This window comes from Trichomonas vaginalis, chromosome V, assembly GCF_026262505.1.
Source record: "Trichomonas vaginalis G3 chromosome V, whole genome shotgun sequence".
In the NCBI taxonomy this organism is placed as follows: domain Eukaryota; phylum Parabasalia; order Trichomonadida; family Trichomonadidae; genus Trichomonas; species Trichomonas vaginalis.
The window spans coordinates 2,594,033-2,608,738 of record NC_067207.1 but is presented as its reverse complement, the minus strand read 5'-3'; the positions used below and the strand labels follow the sequence as shown (position 1 = coordinate 2,608,738).

Sequence of the window (14,706 nt, the reverse complement as noted above, 5' to 3'; positions counted from 1 at the left end):
TTGTTATTTATTTGCATTATATTCTCTGAACCGAAATCAACTCTTAAATATAAAATTCTTTTGAATGTAAAAATAATTTTCTATCGATAAAAGAATTTTATTTTCATGACGACGAATTTTTTTTATGCCTGTGTAGCCAAGGGTGCTGCTCCACTTGCCGAGTTTAGTACAGTTACAGGCAACCAGCAGAGCATCGCCATCAAGATGCTTGAGAATGTCGATCCAAAGAAGCCATCAACAATTTTAGAAGAAGGAGATTACATCTACCAGGTTCTCGCAGACCCTGACAGAATGAACTTCCTTTGCCTTGCCAAAAAGACAGCAACATTCCAGCTCCGCCAGACTTTCTTAGAAGAATTACAGAGAAAATGGCGTGTCAAGTATAAGAACCAGGGTTCATCCTTTGAAGCATACTCTAAGAGCAAGGAGTTCGGTCCCGATATTCAATCACTCTTTACCCAATACAACTCTGAACGTGCGGCCAAAATCGCTGCAATTAAGAGTAACATCGCTGCTACTCAGGAGAAAATGGCTGAAAACCTTACACAGGCTCTCATCCGTGGTGAGAAGCTCGACGTCATGGAAGAAAAGTCAAACAGTATTAAGGAACACGCTGAAGTATTTCATCGCGCTGCAAACAAGGTCAAGAACCGGATGTGCTTCGAACATTACAAGTGGTACATCATTGGTGGCATCATCGGTGCTGTATTTCTTGCAGGTGTTATCATTGTTATCGTCATCATGACTAAGAAATAAATTATTTTCATTAAATGTTATTCAGACACATTTTAAATACTTATTTTTGTTAAGGCATAGCTTTTAGAAACAATTAATGAAAAAAATTATAAATATTTATCCAAAAGAATTGTTTTTTAAGGGTTTAAAGTGTCATCACTAAAAATTCTTTCATAAATACGATATAATTGCAAATCATTTCAAATAATAGCAAGTAATTAAATATTTAGAATTTTATTTGCTTAATTGCTTAATTACTTAAACTCATTAAATTTTCTTACTTTGTCTAAAATTAAATATATCAGATTTATGAACATATTAGTAAAATTAATTTCCGCATATTTTATTTTCCACAAGTTTTCATTTCCTATTTATGGTATCCTCAAATATTTCGATAATTATTTAAACTATTAAGTTGTTATGGCTGTACTTGTGAAGGAGTCATAAATTTGCCAACAATCCACAAAATAACAAATCATTGAAGCTACCATTGAAATCTCATGTGGAAGATAATTGATGTGAAGTTGAGAGGATCGCTTGGATTAGATATAGCATGCACATCGATCTTTGTAAGTCGTAATCATTGAATAGGTATGCTTATTTGGCAAGTGATATGTTTTGATTTCCAAAAAAATTCTGACAATTTGTCATAAATATTTTAGTTGTTTACTATCTTTTGGAATGTAATGATGTAATGATGGCAAAACTGTTGTCAAAGAACTTTAAATACGAAAATTTCATATTGTTTCTAGCGTAGACGTCATTTTCTTCTTCATTTTCATCCTTATTGGATTTAAATTGTTTATTTTTTGATGAATCATCGTTATCTAATATCAAATAAGGGCAGTCATTTTCAAATGAAATAAATGTATTCTTGTATAATGGTGTCAGACTTGTCGATATATTATTATCAGTTGTTGAATTTTCAAATGTGATTGTCCCATCATATGCATAAAAAATGTAAGGGATATCATTCTCACGAATGCAGCAATAACTCATGAAAATATCAGTATGAGTAAGTATTAGATGGCCATCATTCGGACTTTTATTTCTTATATAATTGCATGTAGTAACTTTAAATATTGACTCACCTAATGAAGAAGTTGAATAGAAATTAATAGAATCTGATGTTTGATTATTTTCAATGACATTAACACATGTTGTGTACGAATTAGATGTGATCTGTTGTGTTGTGTAACCAACACTAAATTCTTTGACTCTATTTCTTGTAATGTTGCATTGATCCATAATTATTAAGCCACGACTCAAGATAGTAGTTAATCGACATTCATGTTCTAAATTACCGCAGTTGAAAACTGTTGTTTCATTAGCAAAATTTTTGTAATTTGGTATTTTTGAAACCCACACATAAAAGGAAGTTCCACTGTTTGAATTAGATGAGTTAATAAATGAATTTTTTGATTGAACAAATTTGCCTTTGTCAAAAAAGTAGAGACCTGCTCCATCATTGAATCCAGAGAAACATGTGTCGAATTTATTTGTTACTGTAAATGTTTTAACATTATCCCTTGTAGTTGAAATTCGAACTGCACCATCTGGGCTTAATTCAAGAAAAAAACAACTCGAAATAAAGTATTTTAAGTTGTTTGATCTTGAAAATTGAGTGCTATTATTAATATGTTCTTCATCATAGATTGATCCTGGGAATGCTGATTCCCAGGATATTGGGATTACGATTAAATTGAATTTATCGTTTTAGGAAATTTGGTCGGATGTTAACAATATATTTCGGATTTTTAAATTTGATATCTGATTCTAATGCTAATTCTGTAGTATTCTTACACTTAACATGTAACGTGCTTCATTCAAACTCAGCCTTAAATTTCAGAGAAACTTTAGGTTAACCGAAACGCATTTCTCAGTGGGAAAAAACAAAAATATTTATGGGGACTTATATTTTGTTAAGTCATTTTTAAAATTTCATATGGAAATTGTGGATTATCGTATATTCTGAAGCAAAAATTAATTCTCGCATTAAATAATTGTGAAATCTACATACAACTGTATTAACTTAAACAAATTTGATATCTATTCTGTGCAAAAGAACAATTTTGTTTGTCGATTTAATAATTGCATTTCAGTTTTGATGAACAAACAAAATGAATTGATAAATGCATAGTTGAATCACAATATTTTCTTTTAATTAAATCAAAGATAAGCAACCATTTCAAGAAAAGAAAAATTTCGGCAATTATTTTTTCTCTCTCTTCATTATGAAAAGAATCAATAATTTCTTGGAAAAATGTCTTCCAGAAACCAATCCATTGTGAAGAAGCTTGTATCAGAAATTAAGATTTATGTGTTGTACGCCTTTTTCGGAATGCACTGAAAAACATGTAATTAATTTAAATAAAGTATAATAAACAAAATAAAATTTTAATACAACAACAAAAAAATAAAATATATAAATTAGTTTGGAGAGAAAGGCGTATACAATATTTCTCCATTATCAGTGAAGCAGACGAGGTTTTGTTCGTCTTCATCGTAAGAAATACTGACAATTCTAGCGAATCTTTTCAATTCTACTTTTTGGAAATTCAAATAAAAAGCTTCTGCAACTAAAACATTTCCTCTTGAATTCGAAATAGCGATGTAATCAAATCCTTTTCGTGATCTAAACGAACATATATTATTGATTTCGTAGCTAAGTTCTGTTTCTCTTATTTTTTCTCCATTCACGGAAAATAAATAAACAATAGTTTTGACAGTTTTTTCACATCTTTTTGGCGAAACAAAGCAACAAATGAATCCCCAATACGGAGTTACAATTACTTGGTGAGGAATAAAGTCACCAAGTTCCATTGAAGTAACATTTATTTCTCTTTCCAATGAATGCAAAACGATTGAACCATCATTTACAGCTGTTACAGCCAAATGAAACTCAGAAGAAACGAAACAAGATCTCGCGGATTCTCTGTATATTGGATAACTCTTTATCAATGTCGTGTTTTCGTCAAAGAAAGAAAGAGTGTTTTCATCACTTATTGTTATCAAATAAAGATCATTTCCATTTGCACATTTAATATGGTTCTCGAGTTTCATAACTTCTGCTGTCTTAATATCAATGACATAACTTTCTTTGTCAATATTACAAATAACTCTGTGAGATCCAAATAAAAGAAAATTCTGAACTTTTTTGATGTCAAATTCTAAATATTTTTCATTTCTTTCTCCTGTTTTCGAGTTGTAACAAATACATTTGTTATTCGAATCAATAATATAAAACATCTTACCATCAATGCAATTAACATATAAACTGTTAATTTTTGTTTCAGCAATTTTACAACTATTCAAATTTTGAGAAGAAATTTTTTCTCTTTTTGGATGAGGTTTTGTGAATAGTTTATGAGGAATTTGGCCCAAGTAATTCTTTGCTGCTTCTATTTGTCCTCTCTGTTCTTGGTCCTGGATTAGTTCTGGTGTCCAGATATCTTCATACAGTTCTCTTTTATATAAATTGTTGAATTCCAATGATTTTTGTTTGTATCCAAAAATAAGATCAATCCATTCATTCAAGTTTTGAGAGACATAATCAGATTCCAAAGCTTTTCTCAGTTGGTAAACGAAATCTATTGGAGATTTTGCCCATTTCGGAAGTATTACATCTCCCGTTTCATTTGCACATTTTCCTAGATCGAATTTGTCTTTGTTCAAGAGAAATTCAGGCATGAAATAGAATTCAGGAATCAATTCCCTGTAGTCATTTCTATTGTGACAAACAGATCGGAACAAATCGGGAATAGAAAAGAAAATTCTCTCTGATTGGTCGAATTTTCCTCCCTGCATTTCAATGTGCATTGTTGTAAATGGTTCAATTCTCACTAAATAAAGATACAAAACTAAAGAACAAATCGGACCAGCGGAATACAAATGTCCTGGAGGATCCATGGCTTCGAGTTCTTCGTATCCTGACTTAAGATCATTTAATCTTTCTTCGTCAACAGCTCCAATAGGAATTGACAAATTTCTGTAGTTTTTGACATCATTTAAATCCAAGTTTTCTGTTTCGTAATTCGAAATAACCCATGGATAAATAGGATACTGGGAATTAACACTGAAACTCCTAGAACTCTTCATGTTCAAATAGAGAATGTATTCGAAGTTTGAGATCTTATGATCAAGCCAATCTTTAGTTGTTTGGTTGGACAAAAATTTTTGTGTCTCAATTTTGGCATTTTCTGACAATTTTTGGTCAAAAACTCTGAGGAATTGTTTTGTAATTTCGGGAGTTGGAAATACAATGAAAAGAGACTTTCCGTTCTCCAAAAATATCTCAAGAGCAGTGTTAAGATGTAGATGTAACTGAGGTAATAAAAGAACAATATCTTTGTAAACAAAATTAGTAAAAGGAATTTTTTCATGAGAAAACAAAACTGTTGTATTCAAAAGAGATATTGTTGCATGCTTTTCTCCTGTGTTTGTTAATATAACACATGATGATTCTATAACAATTTTTTCTTTAGGAATTTGCTGTGTCATGTTTTGGAAATTTTTGAGAGAAAATTTTTTCATTGAATTTCTTTGGGGGGAGACACCGGAATCCCTTGCAAAACTTGCATCATCGTGAATGTCAAAATTCCGGTTTCTTTTCATTTTACAAGGAATATAATTACATAAAGTTGTGTCTCTTTTATAATGTAATATTTTATCATTTTCTTTTTCCCAAGGACCTTTTTGTATTGTCAAAATCGACCAAATATATCTCCATTGCTTCTCAGTGATCATTTTCCTGTTCTTCCACTCTTCAACAAACCTCTTCTTGTAATTAATCCATAAATCATTCGTACTCTCAATTGAAAAAGTGACAAATTTTTGAATGAAATTAATTGTTTCCTTACAAGAATTCTTTTTCTCATCAAGTATTTGGTTAAACAAAGGTACAAAATTCGATCCGATGTCTTGGACTGTTCTTTGGAATGATTCAATTTGTTCTTCTGTTTTTTCAGTAATTTTTGGATTAATTAAGTCAATAATATCCTTTTCTCGTGGATTTAAGCCTGATATACTTGATATCTTAGCTAATATCTTAAGATATTCATCTTTTCCTTCAGTTTCTTTGTAATTTATCACAAAATAAATTAATAAAATTAAAATTTTGTGAGAAATTTGATAAACAGGAGCCAATAACTTAATAACTTTGGTTGCTATATCATAATCATTCCATTTTCCATCATTTTCAAGATATAATCCGAAATAATTATTTTGAATATTTTTAACATCGAAAATTCTTTCATGAACATCATTGTTTTCATCTTTTTCTTTGATAATTTCATCATTTTCAACAAAATTTTCTTTGAATTCTGACAATTTGAAAATATCAGATAAAGTTTTGTTAATTAATGACTTTCTATTCAAGAAGAAGAAATATTCAACGATATCCAAGTACTTACTAACAATTGCTTCATCTGAAATCGAAACATTTTTCTCAATTAAGTAATCTGTCAATTTCGAAATGAAAAATTTTTCCATTTTTCTTGTATCCAAGTGCAGCATCTCACAAGTAAACAAATAATTAATATAAGAGAACTTAATGTTCTCAGGATATTTCGATATAATGGTTTCAAGTAAATAATCATTGTCACTTTTTGTCAAAAATATGAAATACCAAAAATCAGAAATATTTTTCTTTTGCAACAAATTGATACCGTTTTCAAACAATTCCTGGTCGAATTCCTTTAAATTATAGAGGCACCAGAAGAAGAAAGGATAGAAATCCTTTGAGTAATTCAACATAAACAATATATATTTTGCCAAATCACTGTTAAAAGCTGATTTCGGAGTCAATCTTATCATCATATTCACGCAATTACTGATTTCCGGTTTGGAAACAATCTTATTTTTATAGATGTTATTAATAATATTAACTATACCTTGTACTGCATAAGTATCTGCATCTTTCAATAAAGAAATCAAAGGGAAAATCAAATCATGATTTTGTATTTTTGCCAAAGGAGAAGGTTGTGAATTTACCAAACTCAAAATCAATTTCAACAATTCATAAAACAACTCTGTACCATTTTGTGCTCGTGCTGAACTGATTAACAACAAGTATTCATCATAAGTAAATTCATGAGAAGCAAATAACTGCAAAATTTGGAACAAAATCAATCGAATTTCTACTAAAGAAATTTCAGAACTTGGTTTACAAATTGTAAACCCATTCAATGAATTATCATCAGTTTTTGATCTGAAATAAATCAAAATTTCTGACAAAAACACGGAAAAATTAGTAAAACTAAATACATTTTCAGAATAAATGTTAATAAGAAACTGCGACCAATGTGAATAAACCAACAATTGCTCAGAAGGTTGAATTCTTGTCCAAATAGAGAAATTCATCAAAATTTCTCTGATAATTTCTGTTTTCAATGGTTTGTAGTTAATTGTTCCGAGAATATTAAAGAAATGTTCATAGAATTCATAACTAAAATATGAAATATCAACGGATTCCAGCAGATAACCAATAATAGAAAAAGCGTTTTGACAAGAATTTTCAGAATCATCTGACCAAAGTAAAAAATTCACTAATAATTCACTTGCGTAAGTTATATGGTTTTCGCAAAGATTTCCATCATCATACGTCAATGCCAAGTTCTTGAATATTGGTAGTATAATGTCAACATGACAAACCGTTGTCAAAACCGAAATAAAATTATTTTTCTTTTTTGACAGTTTTTCGTTGTAAATCATTATTGGTTTTGCATTGATTCTTCTCATATAAATATAACCATGAGTTTCTAATTCGGATATATTAAATGTCTTGAGTTCATTGAATACTCCGAATGGACCTAAAACATAAGGTTTCTTTGGAGTAAAAGAATACGAAATTTCTCCACCAAAAATGAATTTTGTTTCTCCTTGAATTTTCATGTTTTCTTTCAATTTTATCGTTTCTGACATATTTCCATTTATTGTCAATTCGACAATTTCTGAATTTAGTATTCTAACTAAAATGAAATTCCACGATTTCTCCTGCAAATAAGGTAAACTGGCGAACGCAGAATCTTCAGATCCAATTGATAATGACTTGGAATTGACAAATAAAGAAAAATTGTGTTTTTTAAGATCGGAACAACTAAAAATTAGTGGATAATAGTCTTTCTCGATCTTCTTTACCTTCATCCAAAAAGAAAATGATATCTCATCACCAATAATAAATGTTTGTGTCACTTTTTTCTTTGATTTTTTTTGTAAACTTATCAATTTTGGCGGTTCTTTGAAAATCAATTCAAACATGACTAATAATTTATCCAAAGCCATTGAATAGAAAGGTGGCAACTTATTGTCAATAGGACACAACAAAGATATATATCTATAAACAACAGCAGCTGATGAAATATGTTCCGCAATTGTTGAAAACAAGTCAAATAAAGCGACAATTGTGTTTCTTTCGTCTTTTTGGGTCCAATACTTGATGATTTTGTCAACTAAGAAAAGATCGAACTCCGACTGATGGCAAATAACACAATTCTCTTTCGAAAACTTGCAAATTTTGTCAAAATATTTGCAAATTTCCGGAATTTGATTGTATCTTTCGTAAATATTAAACATTATACGGAGAACTAGTGGCTCTTTGATGATAAAATTGGGTTCGGTGTTCGTTCTGACCTCTCCGGCAAGTAATTGGACAAATTTCGGAAATAATGATAAATATTGATCGGCGGAAAAGGTTTTTGTGTATCCTTCCTCGAAGTAAATGATGTCTTCGTTGTGCAAAGTCACGATTTTGCTGGAAACAATGAACAAATCAATACAAGATTTGAAACATTGTCTGCATTCTTCTGTATTTGAGAGATGTGATAGCGCGGACACTCTAACTGTTGTTAGAATTGACTCAAATGTCATTACTTCGGTCTGTTTCTGCAATAAAACATCGTGAATAATTTTGATAATCTTGGAAACCAAAATTACGTTCTCTTTCTGAGGGAAACCTATACAAAGTATACCTATTATGTTCGTTAGTGACCTTCCCAGCTCTGAATGACTCAAATCACAGGTACTCATGTAAACTTTCACTTGATTTAGGATAAACGACACGAGATTCGGATCAAAGATGTACGAAAGGAAACAGGAAGTGAAGTAAGAGTCCTGGAAAAAGAAAGAATGAATTTCTGGATTGGAAAAAAAGAACAATAGAGATCTGAAAATACTCGTAATGGCTATGTTGGCCTCTGTTATGTTGTCCTTTCTAATGATGGCCAGGTTCAATAAGAAATCAGAGATTGATTTCGAAAATTCGGGTCCAGATTGAACCCATTTCATAATTTCTTGATTGTAATGAGATAATCTGTACATTGATTCGGCAAATATCATCGGAGTTGTCAATAATGAGCCTAAAAACTTGTCAAAAGCTTCAAATCCTTCTTTTATGATAATATGGAACACGGCGTTACGCATTTGGTTTGTATGTTCGTATAAAATGTTGTTTTGACAGTTTTCGATCGTACAATAAATACCTGGAGCAAAAATTTTCTCAATTGGAAAGTATTTGACGAAAGAATGCTCATTTGTTGTACACCTTGATAATAAATTGCATGTATACACAAGAAAATTCAATGAAAAATAGTACTTTGTGGAAAAAGGCAAATTTTCTGATAAAAATCTAACAAAAAGTTCCATAATGTTGGAATTGTTTCGCATATTGATAGCTATGTATTCTATTATAGTCGAAAGTCCCGAAAAACACTCCAAATTGCTGACATGATCTGTTGTAAAAATATTTGGGTTTGTAATCTGAAAACCGTCGGGAAATGTTTGTTGTTTTGGGAAAACAAACGATACCGGAACGATAGAGCGTTTGTAATCGATTCTTTCGGCGATTGGATCTGATAAAAAAGGAAAATCCCAGTCGTTTTCTTCTATGACTTTAATAATCGATCTAGCACTAAGTACAGCGAATTCTGATGCCATTGCTTCGTTGAATTGTTCTGATAAATGCGCAAATATTTCTGAAGTATCGAAATCTAAATGAAAGAATGGATTTGAGATTGATTTCATGATGATAAATGCTGCATCTTGTGAATCTGAGTTTTTCGTCCTCTCAATTAGCTTCAAAAATGAATTTACTAATTTCTTTTCAAATTTCGTAAGAGTTAAAGCATTTCTATCGGTAATTTTATCGAGTGTCTGTGCATAAAGATAATATACTGCTCGAGAAATCGAAGGATCATCATTAACTACAATTTCAATGAATTCGAAAACGGATTCGATATCAGAGTATTGTCCATTCGTCAAATAGATCGCGTACAAGTATACAACAGCGAACTTGAGGAGTTTCAGATGACTTGTATTTATGAATTTGCATAAACTTTTCATTAATAGAGCTAAATAGTCACATGATGACGTTTTTTCATGTAGAGTGATCCATGTATTGTATGAGTATAAGATAAATGCGGTGCAAAACAGTTGCTCGTTCGCGTCAAGAAAATCAAGAGAATTTATTTTTTCCAAAGATTCAGGAAAAAACGGAAATAAATACTCGACCATGTGCATTGCTGTAGTGTATGAATGTATCTCTTGGAATCTAAGGCGCGCTGCATGGATTTCAGCCTTATTTATATTTGGCAAAGGATTTAGTTCTGCAATGCGAAGTAAATCTTGATTTGTAATTAGTTCCTCAATGTTTTTGGGGATTGAGAATTCCAGGATTTCGAAAAATGGATCTTTGAAGAATTCCAAGAATCTGAAATTCATCCCAAAAATTCTGACTCCCACTTTTTTGTCAAAAATGTTTCGAAAAAATCCTACTGTTATATAATGTAAAATCTAAGAATTATAATAAATTATTTGTTTTAAAATTAATCCGTGTTAATCTTTAATTTGTTTCAAAATTTGAGAATTTGGCGTAAACAAAAATAAATTGATCTGTTATTATTCTTCATTCATTATCATGATAAGATGGAAAAGAGCAAAATGATACGCATTTGTATATAGCTTATCTATAATTCTAGGGTTTTGATTAATCAATTTTGATCTATTCTAAACAATTTGATTCGATAATTTTGTCAGAATAAGAGATTTCTTGATAAATTTCAAAATTTGATATACAAGTAAAATATGAATTATATTGTGTTATTTGGACGAAGCTTGAATTGAGCTAAAAAGTGACAAAAATCGTCCAATGAGTGAAAGAAATCAAAGTGAGCAGAAAAATTATTTTGATCCAAAGGACGAGAAAATACAAAAGGAGATATTGATGATGATAACTCAGTATCTCGATGAGACCGGTTTCCGCTCTTCAGCTCAAATTCTGAGCGATGAAGCAAAAATTAATTCGTCAAAAGACTCAAATAGAAAGCAAGAAATGAATTCATTAAAAGCCTCTCTTAAAGCAGGTGACTGGACGCAAATTGAATCACTTCAACTCGATAAAACTCAATCTCCAAGATTTATTTATCAGCTTTACAGATATCACTTTCTCGAACTTGTTGTTTCCGGTGATGCTCATGCTGCTTTACAATTTTTGTCATCAAGATTAAGACCATATAAAGCCTTCGAAGACCCAACAGGAGATTTTGACTCTCTTTGCCTTCTTTTAGTCGATTCAGCATCAACATCTGGAATTGAGACGCCACCAAATCTCGCAGAGGCCCTCGATAAGCTTCTTTCTCTTGTAGATACAAGTTTAGAAAGTATTACATACAATTCTTCACAGAGATCCGATACAATTCCAAAAGGAAGGCTTGTTCGACTTATGCAACAAGCTGTCTCACTGCAGCTCTCATGCTATCCACGTGGAGCCGTCAAATCAATTGTCAACAATTTCAAGCCGGCAATTCTTCCATCATGTGTTCCAAAGTCACTCCCTGTCGAACACAAAGGCCCCATCAAGACGATATCAGTCATTCCTGGCACAGATACCTTCATTTCAGGTGGAGCTGATTCAAATGTCATTGTTTGGGATCTCAAACGCAAGATGAAGTCCTGCGTTCTCAAAGGCCACACGGGACGCGTCTGGTCTGTCGTTGCGAAGAAGCCAACCGTTGCTGCTTCATCTGGCGGTGACGGAACAATCAGAATCTGGAATCTTCAAAGCAGAGAAACTCGATATACAATACAAGATTTTACTAACGACGTCTACGCTGTCGATATGGACTCCAGTGGTGCAAAATTGATATCTGGCGGTTTTGACAGAACATTTTGCCTTTACGATATCGAATCTGGAAAGCCCGTATTCAAGAAGCAAGGCCATTTGGCTTCAATTACGTCAGTTCTTTTTGATCCTTCTGGCAATATGGCAATTACCGGTGGAAAGGACCTTGCAATCAAGATCTGGGATATCAGGAATGCTTTGGTAGTCAGAGTGCTCGCTCCTGTACTTTCTGAAGTCACATCTGTTCACGCAGATCGCAGTTTCTCATATATCCTTGGTTCTACGAAGAATTCGACCATCAGACTTTGGGACATGAGAATGTCCGAGGCTGTAAACCTCCTCCGCGGTCATTCCAACACATCAAAGCATTTTGTCAGAGCTTGTTTTGGTCCGGACGATAGAACTGTACTCTCTGGCAGTGACGATGGAAAAATTTACGTCTTTGGAGCTACTTCCGGAAACATTTTGGAGTCATTTCCAGCTCATCCGAAGGGATCTTACGGTATGGTGTACTGCGAGTCGATGAGACAGTTCATTTCATACGGTGAAGATAATCTTATCCAGGTTTGGGATGAAAAATCTAATTAATTTATTTTTGTATTTTTATTGTTATATTTTAAAATATATTTGATGTTTATTTGTTATCAAATGGTTTAGTTATTAACCTTTTTCTTATTTATGGTCACTTAATATAATTCAAACTCAAAAATATCAAATATTTTTTGCATATTTTTCGATTTATCGAAAAACTTGAAATGTTTCATTAATAAAAACTTAACTAATATTCAAAATCTAAGTATCATGAAGAAATATTATTGATATCAAAGAATAATTTTTCTATTTATAGAAAGGAATTTTGACAGAATGTTTTTTACCTTTCAAAGGCTTATCTCAGTTGATTTCTGCGTGATTTTGATCAAAAAATGATTTGGGCTGCAGTCTTATCATCCGAAGTTTTCTTCGGTTATGAGGTTTGCAGCCTTCTAATCGGTGAAAAATATGACTTTTTATCAATGCTTTCTATTGCCATTCCGCTTGGAATTGCAAGTTCTTCAATGTTATTTTTCGTATGCTCAATTATTCTCGGTTTCACTAGTTTTCATTTATATATCCATATGGGTGGATTGATAGCTATAGGATATATTATATTTATGCGAAAAATAATCAAGAAAAAATTCAATATTCCTAAATTTACTCAGACTGAAATAATTTTTGGATCAATTGCATTATTTACTGCTGTATCTATTATAGTTTCCGGCTATGGATTCAAACCAAGAGTTTATCTTGAATCTGGAGGACCAGATATTCAAGAAGAACTCGCCATAATGAACTCGTTCTACCACGGCGTTAATAGTGGTCTAGTCAATATTTTCAAGATCAGGCATCCATTTTGTTACAAATGTGTTGCAAGAACAAAATGGTTGACTGCTATGCATTCTGCAATGCTTAAAATAGGTTACGCATCCACTAAAATGGCTTTAGTAGCTCCATCGATACTTTACATGTTCTCATTTTGCTATATTTTATTAAATGTAGCAAATATCTATTTGGATTCAATATTTTGCTCAATTTTAGTATTACCACTTGTTTTCTTTGGTGGTGGATACGGATTCTATTATTGGACAAAGCGACAGAATCGAAATAACAAAACTTTGGATTTCGTTTTTAATTACGGCGAAACAACCACGCAATGGTCACATCCTATCTTCTACTATATTTTAGCTTACAGATACACACAATTATCCCTTTCAATCGCTTCTATTGTTATTTTCTTAATTTTGAAAATTTATAAGAAGAAAATGTACAGAAAAGAGTTTACTTTACTTGGTCTTCTCATTGGTGCCCTTCCTGGAGTTGAAATACAGACATGTATTGCTTCATTGATCTTTTTTGGACTTCAAATTTTATTTAATCTTCCAAAAGACAAAAAATCGACAAAAGAGTTCACAATTTCTATCACATTCTTTGGTATTGCTCATTTACTTATGACAAACTTCCAAATATTCCATTATTTCCCAAGAAAAACGAACTCAAAATTATTTTATTTGGCTTCTTTCTCTCAAAACTTATACGGAACGCCATGCCAGTTCCCAGTAATTACTACGTGGTTCAGATGTCTCGGTATTTTAGTCTTTGTCGTTTTAATTTTCGGATGGTTTTTGCATAGAGGTGCAACGAAGAATATTTTTATATCAGCGGTGTTGCTGTTCGCTATAGGAAACTATGTTTCATTTTCTCCTGTTAGTAGAATGAACATTCTCTTCTTTTACCCTTATTCAATGGTAATTTTCTTTGTCACTTTTGTCGATGTAATGAAATATATATCGGACCTTCCAAAAGAAGAAGAATCGAAAGGTGTTCTTATTGGAATATTTATTTTCGTTTATTTGGCATCGATTGGTTCAGGTTTACTTGGATTCAAGAGATTAATCGGGTCCAAGAAGGAAATGTATGGATCTGATAGCGAAAAAGCTGCTGAGTGGATTGTCCAGAATACTCCTAAGAAGGCTCTTTTCGGTTGCGAAGAAAATGATTTTAATGTTGTTTCTTCATTATCAGGAAAGGTCCTATATTCTGGCAATGACCGATTAAATTACCTTGCTGGTTTTGTAGATATCGGAATGCGTAAGGAATCAAGACAATTATTGTCTAATCCGGAAAGTACTGAATTTGCTGCAAAAATGGAATATGCAGTGAATGTAGGAGGATTCTCTCAGCCATGGTATATTAATGATGGTATTGGAAACTGGACATTAGAAAAAGAAATCGGCCAATATCATATCTTCAAGAGGAATTTGAAGCGTTAACTGCTTATAGTTATTTATTTTTTGTTTTATAGTAAAACTTATATAGATATT

General features: G+C 31.8%; 5 protein-coding genes across 5 annotated transcripts; 3 read left to right on the top strand and 2 right to left on the bottom strand.

The window, feature by feature from the left end:
- Window positions 1-105: 105 nt before the first annotated feature.
- Window positions 106-1,047, top strand: TVAGG3_0267190 (SNAP receptor protein; the record flags this gene model as incomplete). The annotated part of the gene is made up of 1 exon (XM_001583712.1): window positions 106-756. The coding sequence occupies one exon, from the start codon at window positions 106-108 to the stop codon at window positions 754-756; it is 651 nt and encodes a 216-aa protein (XP_001583762.1).
- A 357-nt stretch (window positions 1,048-1,404) lies between these two features.
- On the bottom strand, window positions 1,405-1,983 carry TVAGG3_0267180 (uncharacterized protein; the record flags this gene model as incomplete). Its single annotated transcript, XM_001583711.1, has 1 exon — window positions 1,405-1,983. The coding sequence occupies one exon, from the start codon at window positions 1,981-1,983 to the stop codon at window positions 1,405-1,407; it is 579 nt and encodes a 192-aa protein (XP_001583761.1).
- A 1,142-nt stretch (window positions 1,984-3,125) lies between these two features.
- TVAGG3_0267170 (beige/BEACH-related family) lies at window positions 3,126-10,449 on the bottom strand (the record flags this gene model as incomplete). Its single annotated transcript, XM_001583710.2, has 1 exon — window positions 3,166-10,449. The coding sequence occupies one exon, from the start codon at window positions 10,447-10,449 to the stop codon at window positions 3,166-3,168; it is 7,284 nt and encodes a 2,427-aa protein (XP_001583760.1).
- Window positions 10,450-10,876: 427 nt separating this feature from the next.
- On the top strand, window positions 10,877-12,706 carry TVAGG3_0267160 (repeat protein-related family; the record flags this gene model as incomplete). The annotated part of the gene is made up of 1 exon (XM_001583709.1): window positions 10,877-12,436. One exon carries the CDS (start codon window positions 10,877-10,879, stop codon window positions 12,434-12,436), a length of 1,560 nt encoding a protein of 519 aa, XP_001583759.1.
- Window positions 12,707-12,771: 65 nt separating this feature from the next.
- On the top strand, window positions 12,772-14,655 carry TVAGG3_0267150 (uncharacterized protein; the record flags this gene model as incomplete). The annotated part of the gene is made up of 1 exon (XM_001583708.1): window positions 12,772-14,655. The coding sequence occupies one exon, from the start codon at window positions 12,772-12,774 to the stop codon at window positions 14,653-14,655; it is 1,884 nt and encodes a 627-aa protein (XP_001583758.1).
- Between the last annotated feature and the right edge of the window lie 51 nt (window positions 14,656-14,706).